Here is a 13,797-nt window from a genome sequence, read left to right as displayed (position 1 = left end):
GCCCCGCCCCACAGGCCTCCCGTAGGCTGCAGTCCGCGTCACTCAGGCTGAGCGGCTCGTCCACTGGTTACGCGCTTGCCACCCAGGCCCAGCACGCACTGCCCATTGGTCCAAATCCCTCCTCTGTCATTTATGCCGGTACTGCGCGTCCCACCTCGCCTCTGCCTTCGGACTACGAATCCCAGCGGTCATTGCGCCCAGGGAGGGCGGGACTTCTGGAGCTAGCGGCTCTAGGCCTGCTGGGACTTGTAGGTTTCACAATAATAAATTTAATTTCACTGGCTCAAAACATAACAAAATTCTATACATTCTATGTAGAACCTTTGGAAAATCTCGGCGAGCCCAGAGGAGAACGAACGGCTACTGCTAATATTTAGTTGTAGTCCTCTCCAATCCTTTTTTCTATGCAGATGTAAAATGATATACCCTTTGATAAATTATTTTTTTCATATAACAATATATGGTGAAGACTCCCCGTGGTGTTGAATATTTTTCCAAGGCATAACTTTGTCTATTTAAAAAATACTTTTTATTTGAACATGGTGCAACGTGAGAAAGGATCAAACGTGTATAATGAAAAGTCAATCTCCCACTCCAGCCCCCAGCCAGGCCTATGCCATGGTTAATGGTGTGTACCAGATATACAAAGATCAATTTTATGGTTATACACTAGCAGCAAACATGAACAAACATAAAATACCTAGGAATAAGTTTACAGACCTAAATACCTGGAAAGAGATACTATAGCATGTTCACTGGTTTTACCTTTTCCAATGTACAATTCAGTGTCTTTTAATATATTCACAAGGTTGCACAACCAGCAGCACTATCTAATTTCAGAACAGTTTTGTCACCCCCAAAAGAAATTCCCTACCCATTAGTAGTCACTCCCGTTCCTCTCCTTCCCACCCTAGCCCGACAACACACTAATCTACTTTCTGTCTCCGTACATTGGCCAGTTCTGGACATTTCGTGGAATCATACGATAAATGGCCTTTTGCATCTGGCTTCTTTCACATAGCAGCATGTTTTCAGGGTCCTTCCATGTGAAAGCACGCATCAGCACGGCTTTGCTTTTTACGGCCGAAGTGGGTTGTTTCCAATTTGGGGCTATTATGAATAATACTTCTACCAACATTCGTTTTTTACAAGTTTTTGTGGGAACGTTGTTTTCAGTTCTCGCGTGCATATACTTAGGAGTGGAATTGCTATTTGTTATTGAGGGTACACGTTGGTTTAATATCCTGCAATGACGCCGAGCAGCAGGTGGGAGGCGTGGCCTCCGCGTAAACGCGGTGGGTGGGCGAGGCTCCCGCGCTCTGAGATCTAAGGGGCAGGCTCCCAGCTTGCATGGCCCCTGCCACTAAGGAGGGACGTTTGGGGTAACTGGGGACGTTAGCAGACCTTCGTGCTGCTCCCCAAACAGCCCCAGCTCGCCGCCTTCTGGGCACGTGGCAGGATCGCGCTCCCCCAGCCCGCTGGCCGTGTGACTTTCTGCAGCCGACTACACAGGAGTCGTGGCCTCCGGGAGGACGCAGCTAAGAGCCCGCACGCTGTTCTCCGTCTTCCCTTCCCCTGGTCAGGGTGTTGCAGGGGAGGAGCCTCCTTCCGGCTGAGCAGAACCCCCACGCTGACCGCGAATGAGAAAGAAACTTCGGTAACTTCAAGCCACTGAGGTTGGGAAATTGTGTTTTCTGCAGCATAATCGAGCCCATTCTTACTAACGCAATTCATAGGCTCCAAATCTTTAAAAATTGTTTCGTAGTATTGTTTAAAGTTCACACTATGGAGACAAAAAGCAGTTCTCATCTTCCCCTGGGTGAGTCTTTTGTCAATACCCAGGTTGACTTTTATCAGTGAAGCGTTCATATGGATAGCTAAGATGGAAAAAATTCAGAAGACTTGGTTTGCTTCTGGGAGAGTATTTCCGTTTGCTAAAGCTGGCGAAATGCAATATACCAGAAATGGATTGGCTTTCACAATGGGGATTTGTTAACTTACTATTTACAGTTCTTAGGCTGTGAAAATGTCCAACTCAAGGCATCAACAGGATGACACCTGGACTCGGAAGACAGGCTGTCAGCATCCAGGGGTCCTCTGTCACATGGGAGGCACATGGCTGGCATCTGCTGGTCCTTCATTCCTGGGTTTCGTTGCTTTCAGCTTCTGGTTTCAGAGACTTCCTCTCTGTTTGCTATGTGTCCTCTCTCAACTGCTCTGGGGGTCAGGGATGGGGGCCTTTTTTCTGTCTCATAAAGGACTCCAGTTAAGAGGATTAAGACCCACCTTGAATGGTGTGTCACAGCTCAATTGAAATAACTTAATCAAAAGATCCCACCTATAATAAGTTTATACCTACAGGAATAGATCAAAAGAACATGATCTTTTCTGGGTGAAACAGCTTCAAACTACCACAACGAGTGAGGACAGGGATTGCCTGGAAGGGAGCATGTGGGAATTTTGCTGTTCTGTATAGTAATAGAGATTTGGGTTACATAGAGTGTGCATTTCTGAAAGCCCAAAGAATGTACGCGTAAGAGTTGTGCATTTCACCATAGAGAAATTTTACCTAAAAAAAAAAAAGCAACTGTAAACAAATATTGAACATGCTATACAGGCTGAAGGAGTTACAGGCATGGGTTCTGATGTCTGTAACTTATTGGGAAATGCATCAAAATTATGATGGGTGGATGAATAGAGGGATGGACAAGGGATAAAGGTGTGCTAAAGCAAGCACAGCAGTACGTAACACCTGTAGAATGTAGGTGGTAATTGGGGCAGGCACTTGGGGAGCACCTGGAATTGGCTGCCACTTCCAACATTCAGGTAATCTTTGATGGAAGGCACTCAACACAGCTCTTGGCGGATGCTGCTGACCACTTCCACCCTGCCTCAGTCTCCCCTTCTTGCTCCAGCGGTGACGCTGGTCAGGGCCACACATGCTGAACTCAGCCCCTTCCCAGACTGCCTTCTCCTTCTCCTTTTTGTCTCATAAGGAGATCACCCTCCCCCGGCCGCCTCAACATCCTCCCCGTGTCCTCTCCCCCCCAACTCACCGCATTTAATTCAGTTACCAAGTTCCATCTACCCTAACCCCTAGGTCTCAAATCCATCAGCCCATATCGCTCCATCCCTGCCTCCTGTCCTCACCTCTCTTGCCTTGAACTAGCTCCTGCCATTCCCTGGACTGTCCATTCCCCACCCTCTCCCAGAGGACCTGCCAGCTCCCCTAACTCCAGGCGCTGTCTGTCTTCCTGCCCCTTGCAGACCCATCCTGGCCAGTGGTGCCGACCGCAGGACGTAGTTGGGGCATGGCAGGTGCTTGCCTGCCCCAAACACTTGGGAGCTGGATGGCTTCCGCCTCCAAGCAGCCAGGTGTGACGCCCCAGGATGGTGGCTGTTTGGTTGAAGAACTAAGCATGAGAATTCTGTTCCCCTTCTGACAGGGACTGACCCGACGTAGAGAGCGGTGCGTGCCCTGATCCTGGCCACATAAAAGGAGATCAGCTGAGGGGGCTCTGGGAGGTGTTTCCTTGCTCATCAAGCTACTTGGGACAGTTCCTCCGCTGCTCCTGCACCTGGATGGGTGAGGAGCGGACACCTGGGCTGCCCTAGGAGTCTCATGGCCGCCAGGGGGAGCTGGGGTAGTGCGGCCGCCTGAACCCGGGTGACCCAGCCGGTCTTCCCAGGGTGGATGGGCTCCAGTTGTTGAAACCAGCTGGGTCCGGGTTTCCTCTTACAGATGAAATCGTTACCCGGTATGGGTGAGTTGGAAGAAATTCAAAGATTAAACTGAATTTTGACCTGAACCTAGAATTTACCTGCTTAGCGTAGCAACCGGTGAATGAGCAATGAGACCTCTTTAAGGAATATTTGAGGACCCCACTTAAAGGGTGGAGAGACCCTCCTAAAGATCCTAATCCCCAGAACCTGGGAATGCGTTAGCTTGGGTACCAAAAAGGACTTCGCAGATGTGACTGAGTTAAGGACCTTGAAGTGGGGAGTGTATCTGGGAGTACCCAGGGAGGCCCAACAGAAAAGTGGAGAATCTTTTCCATTTGTGATCAGAGAAGACATAGTGATAAAGGCCGGGTCAGAGACACGGGTCGGCACTTTGAAGATGGAGGAAGGGGGCCATGCATGAGCCGTGGAACTCGGGCAGCCTCTAGAAGCTGGGAAAGGCAAGGAAATGGATTCCCCATTGTTCCCGGAAGGAACACAGAGCTGGCGACCGCTTGGTTTTAGCCCAGTGAGACCCGTGTTGGTGCTTCTGACCCTGAAAACTGTTAAGATCAACTTGTGTTGTTTTACACCACTAAGCCTGCGGTACTTTGTACAGCAGCCATGGGAACTACAGGCCACCAGATACGGAGGCCAAAGCAAGTCCCAAGACACCATGGCTGTCCTCCTGGCCGGCCCCTTGCCTGGTGTGGCTTCCGCGGAGGTGAGCCCCTGCCTAACCGTGTTTGGCGCACCCCATTTCTCATCACTCCTGCGAGCTGGCCCAGCCATCCTGTGGCTGTGCCCGCAGCCCTGGATGCTCCGAGTCCCGCCAGGCAGGCGCTCTGGGGGAGCGTGAGCTGCCAGTGAAGACAGACCCACTGGTTGCGGCTGGAACGGCTTCCGGGTGGCCCAGGGGAAATCGCCAGCTCCTCGCCCCAGGCTGCACGCCCCCAACCACAGTTCCAGGGGTGAGCAGATATCAGGGGCAGGCAGGCTTTTTAAAATAACTGCATCCTTTAATGGCAGGAATACAATTATCAGATTAGGAGACCACAGGAGAAAGGGCAGGTGATGTTTCTGGAAGACAGTTACGGAGTACAAAAGGGGTGAAATAGTCATGCGGCGATCATTGTAAAAATACAGTACATTATATACATATTTGCACCATCAACTTTCAACTCTGAAATTGTATTTACACTTTTGTTACAATCCTGGTTAGAGAACAATTTTTCGTTAAAAGCTCCAGCCTGATGGCAAATGAAAATTATGGGTGAATTCATAGTCCCATGAGGTTCTTAGGCTAAATATTCCAAAAGGAGGGTTCCAGCTTCTATTTCATCCACAGATTTCGGTTTTAAAAAAGTATTTAATTTTTCTTTTACAAAAGGAAAGTCTCAAAGGATAAGGAGAAAAGGGAGGGAAAAAACCCACCACACTGTATTCTTACTTATTTTACAAACACCAAGGGCTGCAGCCCTCTGTTTGGAGGCCAACACTGGTGGTTGAAGGGAAAAATCTCACTAATGATTGTTTAAAAAAACAAAAAGGAAAAAAAAAAAGAAACCCACCAAATCGACCGGACCCTGGTGCAGTGGCCCGGCAGGCTCCCGGTGCAGCCCCCCTCTACCAACCCTGGCTTCTGGCCCCAAACCTGAAGAGTGTTCTTTGGCTGGTGTCCAGCTTTCCTCATTATTAGCAAGGAGAGGCAGGGGCCTAGGGGGCAGCAGGGGGCAGGCAAGGGACCAGGAGGCGAGCAGGAGTGGGCACAGCGCAGACTCAGGGCGTGGCACAGCCCCTCTGCCCCCACCCCCAGCAGCCCCCCACTGCCCTGGCTGCAGCTGTGCCCCATTTCCTCAGGCCCCCTTCTGGAAGTGTCCACAAACCCACCATCACGACATACCTCTGGGTCCACGTGCCTGTTGGCCCAGGACAGGAGCTCAAACACGCCAAGGTCACATACCCACAGATCTGTACAGCAGGCGCAGAGGACAGGGACAGAGCGGAAACGCTGCCCCCGAAGGTCACCAGGTCCCCTCTTCAGGAGCCTGGTAAGAGCCGCCACGCCACAGATCCCAGAGGATCTCTGAAGGGGCTGGGGCCACCCGGACAGGCAGTGCAGATGGGGCACTCTGGCTGTGAAGGACCAGGAGGGGCCCTGACAGGACGGGTAATACTGACGGAAAACACGAAGCTGTGGGTCCCAGCAGCCATGAGCTACCTGGGGGGTCTCTAGGGATGCTCCCCCCAGGCCAGCCCCTGGGCTCCAGGTCCACCTCACAGGCTGAAGGCTTCTGAGGCAGGCAGGGCCCCCCGTGTGAATCCGGGCGAGACCCCAGTGGGAGAGGACCTCATTTCTCACAGCCACAGGAACGGTCAGGGTGGGGAGGGCGCGTTTCCTTTTTTGGACAGTTCTTCACTTCCAGCGTCTCCTGAAGTGATGTGTCACAGCCCGCGCGCTGCAGGGGAGATGGGGATGGTGTGCTCTCGGGTTCCAGAAATGCGGGGGACCTGCTGCCACAGGTCCGGCCCCACCGTCTCAGCCCATCTCTCTCTGTTCAGGCAACACGGTGTGTCCTGTTCCAGCGCCTTCTCCATCGCTGGCCGCTCCCTTTGCCCTGAACGCGAGGGTGGAAAACCCACTGGACCTCCACCTTCGAGCATCCCTGAAATCCTGCCTGGGGGTCCTGCGGTGCTGACCAGAACTGAAGATGTTACATACAATTTAAGTTTCAAAGAAAGTACTACTTTAAAATTAAAAAGGAAAAAAAAAAAAAAAAAAAGGAAAGCAAAGGAAAAGACAAGGAAAAATAAAAAAAAATGAAAGCTCAACCCCCCCTGCCCCAAGTTCCTGACTCTGGCTGCTGCCCTGAGGCGCCCCGGGAAGGGCTGGGGGAGCTCGGCCCCGGCATAACACTACTGGCAGAAGGGGGAGGCGGTGGGGTCAAAGCCTTTAAAAACGTCCTTCAAGGACCCTGCGTCCTGCTCGCCCTCACGGGCCGGGCTGTTGCCGGCAAAGGGGCTTCCAGAGCCCGTCTTGGGCGCCTGCTTCACGGTCCCGAAGAGGGTGGGCACGGGCAGGCTGTGCACACCGGGCTGGGGGAGGGCACCCTCCTGCGGCGGGGTGCCCGAGGCGGCAGCGGGGGCGGCAGCAGCCTTGGGCCGGGGCCGGTTGTAGCTGTTGTATCTGTCCGTGGCCGTGCCCCCGTCGGCAGCAGCCTTGCCCAGCTCGGGCTGCTCCAGGGCGGACTTGCGGACGAAGGGCGGCTCCTTGGCCTTGGTGGCCGGGCTCTTGCCGTTGCCCTCGGGGCCCTTGGGCTGGGGGCCCGCGTCGGTGGCAGGCTCGGCGGCTTTGCCCCCCGCGTTGGGAGTCCTCGGGTCGTAGAGGCTGATGCCGCTCAGCACGCTACTCTGTCCACTCCCGCTGCCCTGGCCCAGCCCGCCAGCCGCCAGCACGCGCGGGTCATAGGGGGCAATGGCCGGGGGCGAGGACTCGCCGCTGGGGCTGGTGGCTGGCGCAGGGGCTTCGGGAGGGCCGGGCTTGGCGGCCCGGGCAGGGGCAGCGGGGTCGGCCGGCTTCTGCAGCCGAGGGTCAGTGGGTGCCTTCCGCACCCGGGGGTCGCTGGGCTTGTCGCCCGGCCCGGGGGCTGCTGAGGAGCTGGGGACGTTGACAGTCTTGAGGATGCGAGAGAGGAGTTCAAAGTCAGGCAGGTTGGACCCAGAGGAGCCGGGCTCTGCGGAGGTGCTGGGGCGCGGCCGGGGGTTGGGGGGCCCAGTGGCAGAGGGACGGTGCAGCCTGGGGTCCAGGGCAGGCAGGGCCTGCAGGGCCGCGGGGACGGGGGGCACAGAGTCCTGCTTGGGGATGGGCAGGGGGATCAGGTCCTCCGGGTTCCAGAGCACAGTGCGGGCAAAGCTGGGTCTGCTCAGGGTCACGTCCTTCTTGATGTGGCTGAACTGCTGCAGCTGCGACCGCGGGTCCCGCAGCGGGTGCCCCGGAAGGGGCTCCAGGGGGATGCTCACGGCCTTCTCCCGCAGGGCCCGCTCCCCCTCCTCCTCCTCCGCAGGGGGTGGCCCGGAGCCCTTGGGGCCGGCGGGGCCGGGGTGGAGGCCGCCGTCAGGCTTGGGGGCTGGCAGGGAGCGGGCCAGCCGGGGGTCGGAGGGCCCCGCTTCCCCAGGGGCCTCGGCGTGGCGGGTGAGTCTGGGGTCCCGGCTGAGGCGGGGGTCAGACAGCCGGCCTCCTGTGGGGTGTCCCTTCTGGAGGCGGGGGTCCCCCAGCCCACTGCTGCTCAGCTCCCCAGCGGAGGCCTGGGGCCGGCTGGATGTCTGCTGCCTCAGCGTCTTCAGGATGGAGGTGACGCTGCTCCCGCCCTCGTCCTCGTCACTCGAGTACCAGTTACCGGTGTCTCCTGAGAGAGCAGAGGGGGGCAGTGAGGAGGCGCCACAGCCCACCAGCCCCCTGGGACCCCAACGGCCACGGGGCAGAGGATCCTCAGCCCCTTGGTTTCTCCTCTAATCCCTGCACAGCCCCCGCGCAGCCCATGTGAGGTCTGGGCGGGCCGGGCGTGTGCAGGACGCAGCCGAGATGGGGACCAGTGTGGTCCCCAGCACCGTGACCTACGGCAGCAGGCTCCATCATCACATCCACCGGATACTTGAGGAAACAAGGCACAGCGGTTGTGGAATCGGGGCCCTGCTGCCTCCCCGGGCCAGCTGGGTCACCCCTCGGGGCCAGCAGCCTCACTCAGGCCCTCCTGGTGGCAGCGGCCGCTGACTCCACTCTTCCCGGCTCGGGGCTCAGGCACCTGCCCCAGATCCCAGGCTCCTGGCGAAGGGCTGCCATTCCAGCCTCCAGGGAGGTCCCCGAACAAGCCCCTCGCACAGTAACAGGGGCTGCCCCCTGCCCCTTCCTGTGGTCCCCACTCGCCTGCCCGGCTCCCACGCTCTGGTCAGGGCCACCCCAGCTGCTGGCCTCAGGTTCCGGACACACAGGAAGACGCCCCGAGAAGACCACAGTGTCTACTGCCTTGGCCTAGTGAATGAGGCGCTCTCACCTGCCAGCTTCCTGAGTACAGTCTGGGGAAAGGGGTCTGTGAGGGCTCCCTAAAGCCCCCCACTGGGGTGCAGGCAGCCCATCCCACCAGCCTGCTGGAGACCGCCCACCTCTTTCCGCGACATGATCAGGCTCTCCCCGGCCCCCAAACACTGAAGGGCAGCCCTGCCCTCCCGGCGTCACCGTCTAGGTTTCTTGGGGACACTCGGCCCGGACGGCTCTCTCCCGGCACCCCCCACCTCTTCCCTGGGGGCGCGGCCCCGGCCTGCGCCTTGGGGGAGGCCCACCCCGGGGAGGACACGTGCCTTCCTCATTCTCCCGGTCCTGCTTGCTCTCAGCCAGCCTCCTCGCTCTCTCCTCCTCCTCCTGCTGCTTCTGCTGGATCCTCAGGTACAGGGCCCTCTGGGCTGAGGGCAGGAAGTCAGGGACACCGGCACCCGGCTTCGGCCGGCCTGGGGGCCCTGCCTCAGAGAAGCTGTCGGGCTCCAGAGGGTGCTCGGGGAAGAGGTGCTCCCCAGGCTGCCCCGGCAGCTCTTCGTAGCGCCCGTAGTCCTCTGTGGCGGGGGAGAACGAGGGTTCATGTGGGCCAGGACCCGAGACGCCGGCTCCACCCAGCCCTGCCCTTCCATGAACGCCAGGCCCCTGCTGGCAGAGGGGCGAGGGGGACCCATGGCCCTCCACTCTGAGCCTCCGGGTCCCACGAGAGCCCAACAGCGGGGACGGGCACGGGTAAACGCTTATGAAGTGCCAGGATGATGGGACACTGTCAGCGTTTCGCAGAACACAGGGGAACAGCTTTGGAAAGACACAGAACAGTCCCTGAGTGGCGGAGGTGGCGCCCTCCCTTCTGACTCCATGGGACAGGTTTCATGCAATGAACACTGGTTTCCCCAAACACTATCTCCTAGTGAGCTCACGGTGCGGGGGAAAAATCCCAAACCAGTAGAACGGGAATAAATAAACCAAAACGCGGCCACGGCCCCAAGCCAACCAGAGGCTCATGGGCCATCTTCCTCCTTTCTAGGTTTCTGGCCTCTGGGAACATCATCCCAATTGGGGAATGAAAGAAGGAAGCCTGAGGCTGAAGAATCACCTCCCTGCCCCTCGGGGTGCGCACCTGCCCCCACCAGGTCCCCCCACGTCGACGCCAAGGGGGCGGGCCCAGGGGAAGAGAGGCAGAGAGAGGCACCAGGGCTGGGGGAAGCAGAGCCAAGACCACCCCCCTGGGCCTGTGTGAGACATATGCCAGCCCGACAGAGCGTCTCCACCCGGCACTGCCCAGGAGAACATCCTCCACAGGGGCCGTGGCCTGCGTCTGCACCGAGAGCCACGGGAGCCCTGGTCACCGGAGGCCACTGTGCACTTGAGGTGTGGCGAGCGCTCCTGAGCGGCTGGCTTCAGAATTTAATTTAACTGAAATGTAACCAGCCCTCTGAGGCCCGGGCTGTCCTATTAGGCAGTACACACTGGATTGGTAAAACAAGCTGAGCTTATGGAAGAGAAGAAATTTTCGACTTTTTGTTTTACATGTTTTGCACTACTGGAAGTTTGCAACAAATGCTTTTCCTAGACAATTAAAAGAGTCATTAAACCTGTAAATATTCCAAACACAGAAATACATAAAGCAAAAAGTGAAAGGCCCCCTCTCCTGGCTCCTGACCTGGGCCACCTCAGCTCGATGGGGCGCGTCGGCTCGCAACACAACCGAGGCTCAGGGCTGGGGACACATCAGCGATGCAGTCATGGCCCCCTCCAGAGAACTAACAAGCCAGGAATGAATTACTCGCTAGTCACACAACTCAGTGGATATACTACAACCACTGATCTGTATGCTTTAAACGGGGATTTTACGGTATGTGAGTTATACATATATATATTAAAAAACGGGAATTTTGCTTGTGAGACCTCCTGCTAACAGCCGGACTAACCTCTTGCAGTCCCCCGCTTTCCCATGCACAACCCAAATCCATTTTTTTTACCAGGGTAGGGGCCGTGGGACCCCCAGCAGCCCCTTCAGCAGCCTGTCCCCCTCCCCAACCTCTGACGCGGCAGCTCCTCCGCTCGTGACCTGTGGCAGGCGCTCACGTCTGCCCCGCAGCTTCCGTTGCTGCCCACAGGCCCCCCACTGCCAGGCTTCATCACCCCCAGTGTGGCCCTCCTCTCGCCTCCTCTCCAGCCACCCCCAGACTCTGTGCCAGTCTGTCTGCAGACACCTCACACCCAACGGGCGAAAACCAGAAGTGCCAACGCCTGCCCGGGAGCTCCCTGTCAGAACAGCACCCGCACCTCCAAGGCCCACGTCCCCGTGCAGGCACCCCGTCCTCAACGCCTCTCCTGGCCCACGAGAGGTCATTCGGGCCCCCGGCCCACTCACCTCCCAGCTGGGCCCGGCCTCAGCTGCCCAGACACTGCCCCACCAGTGTCGCTCCCGCCCCGGCCATCGCCCTCTCCGCTGGCAGCCTCTACCTTCCACATGACTCCCGGCCACCGACCTCTTGCCTGCGGGTTCCCCCCGACAAGCAGAGCTGGCTTGGGCCTGGGCATGTGCTGCGCTTCTGACTCAGCTGGGGCTGCCTCGTCGTCTGCATCTTGAGTCACATTTCCCTTCACGAAGAGGCCTCTTCTGACGGCGGCCACCTTCCACCTGCCTCCCGCCCGGCCACGCTCTCCCATGTGACCCAACCATCTTTTCTCCTAAGCCACCATCAATACAGACACTAGCTATTAATCTGTTTACAGGTTTCCTCTCTGTGTCCCTCCAGGAGGAGGTGGCCCAGGCAAGCCATGCTCACTGGAACCTCCAGCCCGGAGCACCGCCTGGTTCCCCCCAGAACATCTGGAAAACAGCCTCATCTCCCTGAAGGCTGCACACCGGGCTCACCCAATGGCGCAGCACAACTCCCTGACCACCAGACACGGCGGTTGCTGCCAACACGTTTTGTTGTTTTAAGAAAGGAAGGCAAGGAAGGAAGGAAAACGGTCAGTGATGGAAACAAGAAGCACAGAGTACAAAAGTCCAGATCCAAGAACTGTCTGGAAGGAGGCAGCTTTGGCAAGGGCCCCTGGCCTGGCCGGACGGGCCTACGGGCTCCCAGCCCAGCCCCCGCACACGTTGCCCCCTAACACACCACCCTGGGTCCAGGCACCGAGCACAACTCCGGGGAAGTTAAGTCAGTCACAGTTCCAACAGTCCCAGAAGCCTGTCCCGCCTCAACAGGTGGTGATTCTCCTGTCACCGAAGACCCTCGACCACCAAACGGGACGGGGACGCAGACGGGTTCATGCTGAGAGGGGCAAGGCCCGAGGAACAGCCACTGTGCAGGCCCCAGCAGCCGCGCCCCCCACACTGGGCACCCACATACCTGCGTCCCCAAGGAGGCCTGGCTCCATCTCCACACCCTCCTGCTGCTGGTAGAAGTTCTCATAGAAGTTCTGGGCTGGCGGGATGGGGGGCATCATTCCAGAATGCGGGGAGTCTCCAGGACCGTAGGGCATCATTGGGGGGCCGCCAGGTCCCATAGGTGGGCCGGGGTTCATGCCAGGGCCCATCGGCATGTCGGGGTGCATGTCAGGGTGCATGTCGGGATGCATGTCAGGATGCATGTCGGGGTGCAGCGGTCCCCCCAGTGGCCCTGGGGGTCCCATGTTGGGCCCAGGGCCCATTGGCCCTGGCGGTCCGCCGGGTCCAGGAAACCTAGGAAGAGGAGGAACGGGCTGGTGAGAGGGGCTACAGCTGAAGAGAGGAGGTGTGAGGGGAGGGGCCTGGCCAAGCAAGCTGGCCAGGGGGATGGAGAGCCGGGGAGCCCGGGCCTTGGAGGACACTGCAGGCCTGGGCCCCTGCACCAGCAAGACAGGAGGATCCTAGCTCAGCCAGAACAGCCCCACCCACCCAAGGGGGCCCAGGCCACCCACCTGACACCCAGCTTTTCGGCCAGCTGCCCTGTGGGCCGGACCACGATCTCAAACAAGGAGGGGATCTTCTTGTTGTACATGTCCTGCTGCTGCTGCAGCTGCTGTGGGGACAGCGGCTCGTGCGCTGGCATGGGCATCTGAGGGGGCCCAGGGGGCAGGGGCGGGGGCGGGGGTGGGGGTGGGGGGCCACCCTGCATGGGCCTGCCGTTGGGGGAGGTCGGGGCCTGCGGGCCGGGGGGCCGAGGGGGTGTGGGCAGGAGGCCCACACCAGGGGGAGGTTTGGGCAAGGGATTGATTCCCTGCTTCTTCAGCTCCTCAACTTCCTTCTCATCCTCAGCGCCTGCTTCTGCATCATCTGCCAACATCTGCAGGAACAGAAGAACAGAAGAGAGAGTCGTTTGACACTCAAAAGCCCAGCGGGAGCCAGGTGGACACATAACTCTCCACCGTGGAGAAAACCTAAAATGCAAGGACTTTAGGGACCTCCCCACATGGGCCAGCTGGCAAGTGGATTGTACGGGCCCCTCATTTCCCTCGTGATAAGATCCACACTCCGCACTCTGACCTCCGAGGCCCCAGAGTAGGGCTGGGTGTCGGGCAGCACCAAGCAGCACCCCGGTGGCTTCCTTTCCCACTCTCCCTGGACTCTGCGGCCCTGACCACTGGACTCACTTCAGTTCTGAGAACAGCCAAGCACTCACCCCTCCAGGCCCGAGCCTCAGCCTGCTTCTCTCTGGCTTCTATTTTCCCCTGTCCCTGACAGTTTGGCAACCTGCTGCTGAGCGTGTAAGTCACTGTTAGCCGTCAGCCCAGGGGACCCATTCCAGCCCCCGCTGCTCTCTGCTGGGCACTGACCACATTCAGTGACCATGTTTACTCAGCTGTCCCCTTGGTCATCATCCGGCCCCCCATCTGCCTTGCTCCCTGCTGGATCCCCAGGGTCCGGCACAGAGACAGATATGCCCAAGCAGTCACTGAATAACTTTGAAGCCTGCGTTTGACCAGAGGGTCCTGCCAATTAGGATGCCAAGCAGCGGAGTCAACATGGCAGGCCTGACCGCCCTCCCAGGAGGGGACTGCGAGCCGGGCTGCCTCGGCTGGCGCCTGGGAGTCTG

At 58.3% G+C, this 13,797-nt stretch overlaps 1 protein-coding gene across 6 annotated transcripts in view; it reads right to left on the bottom strand.

The window, feature by feature from the left end:
* Window positions 1-4,718: 4,718 nt before the first annotated feature.
* ZC3H4 (zinc finger CCCH-type containing 4) overlaps window positions 4,719-13,797 on the bottom strand; it is a 38,181-nt gene continuing 29,102 nt past the window's right edge. For all 6 annotated transcript variants that reach the window (XM_037819521.1, XM_037819520.1, XM_037819519.1 and 3 more), the window contains 4 exons: window positions 12,683-13,047; window positions 12,133-12,464; window positions 9,076-9,324; window positions 4,719-8,126 (listed from right to left, as the gene is read on the bottom strand). In XM_037819521.1, coding sequence (XP_037675449.1) covers window positions 6,637-8,126; window positions 9,076-9,324; window positions 12,133-12,464; window positions 12,683-13,047 — 2,436 coding nt within the window. In that variant the 3' untranslated portion in view covers window positions 4,719-6,636. The remainder of the gene's footprint in view (window positions 8,127-9,075; window positions 9,325-12,132; window positions 12,465-12,682; window positions 13,048-13,797) is intronic.

Source organism: Choloepus didactylus, chromosome 27 (genome assembly GCF_015220235.1).
Source record: "Choloepus didactylus isolate mChoDid1 chromosome 27, mChoDid1.pri, whole genome shotgun sequence".
In the NCBI taxonomy this organism is placed as follows: Eukaryota; Metazoa; Chordata; class Mammalia; order Pilosa; family Megalonychidae; genus Choloepus; species Choloepus didactylus.
This window is presented reverse-complemented; position numbering and strand designations above follow the sequence as displayed.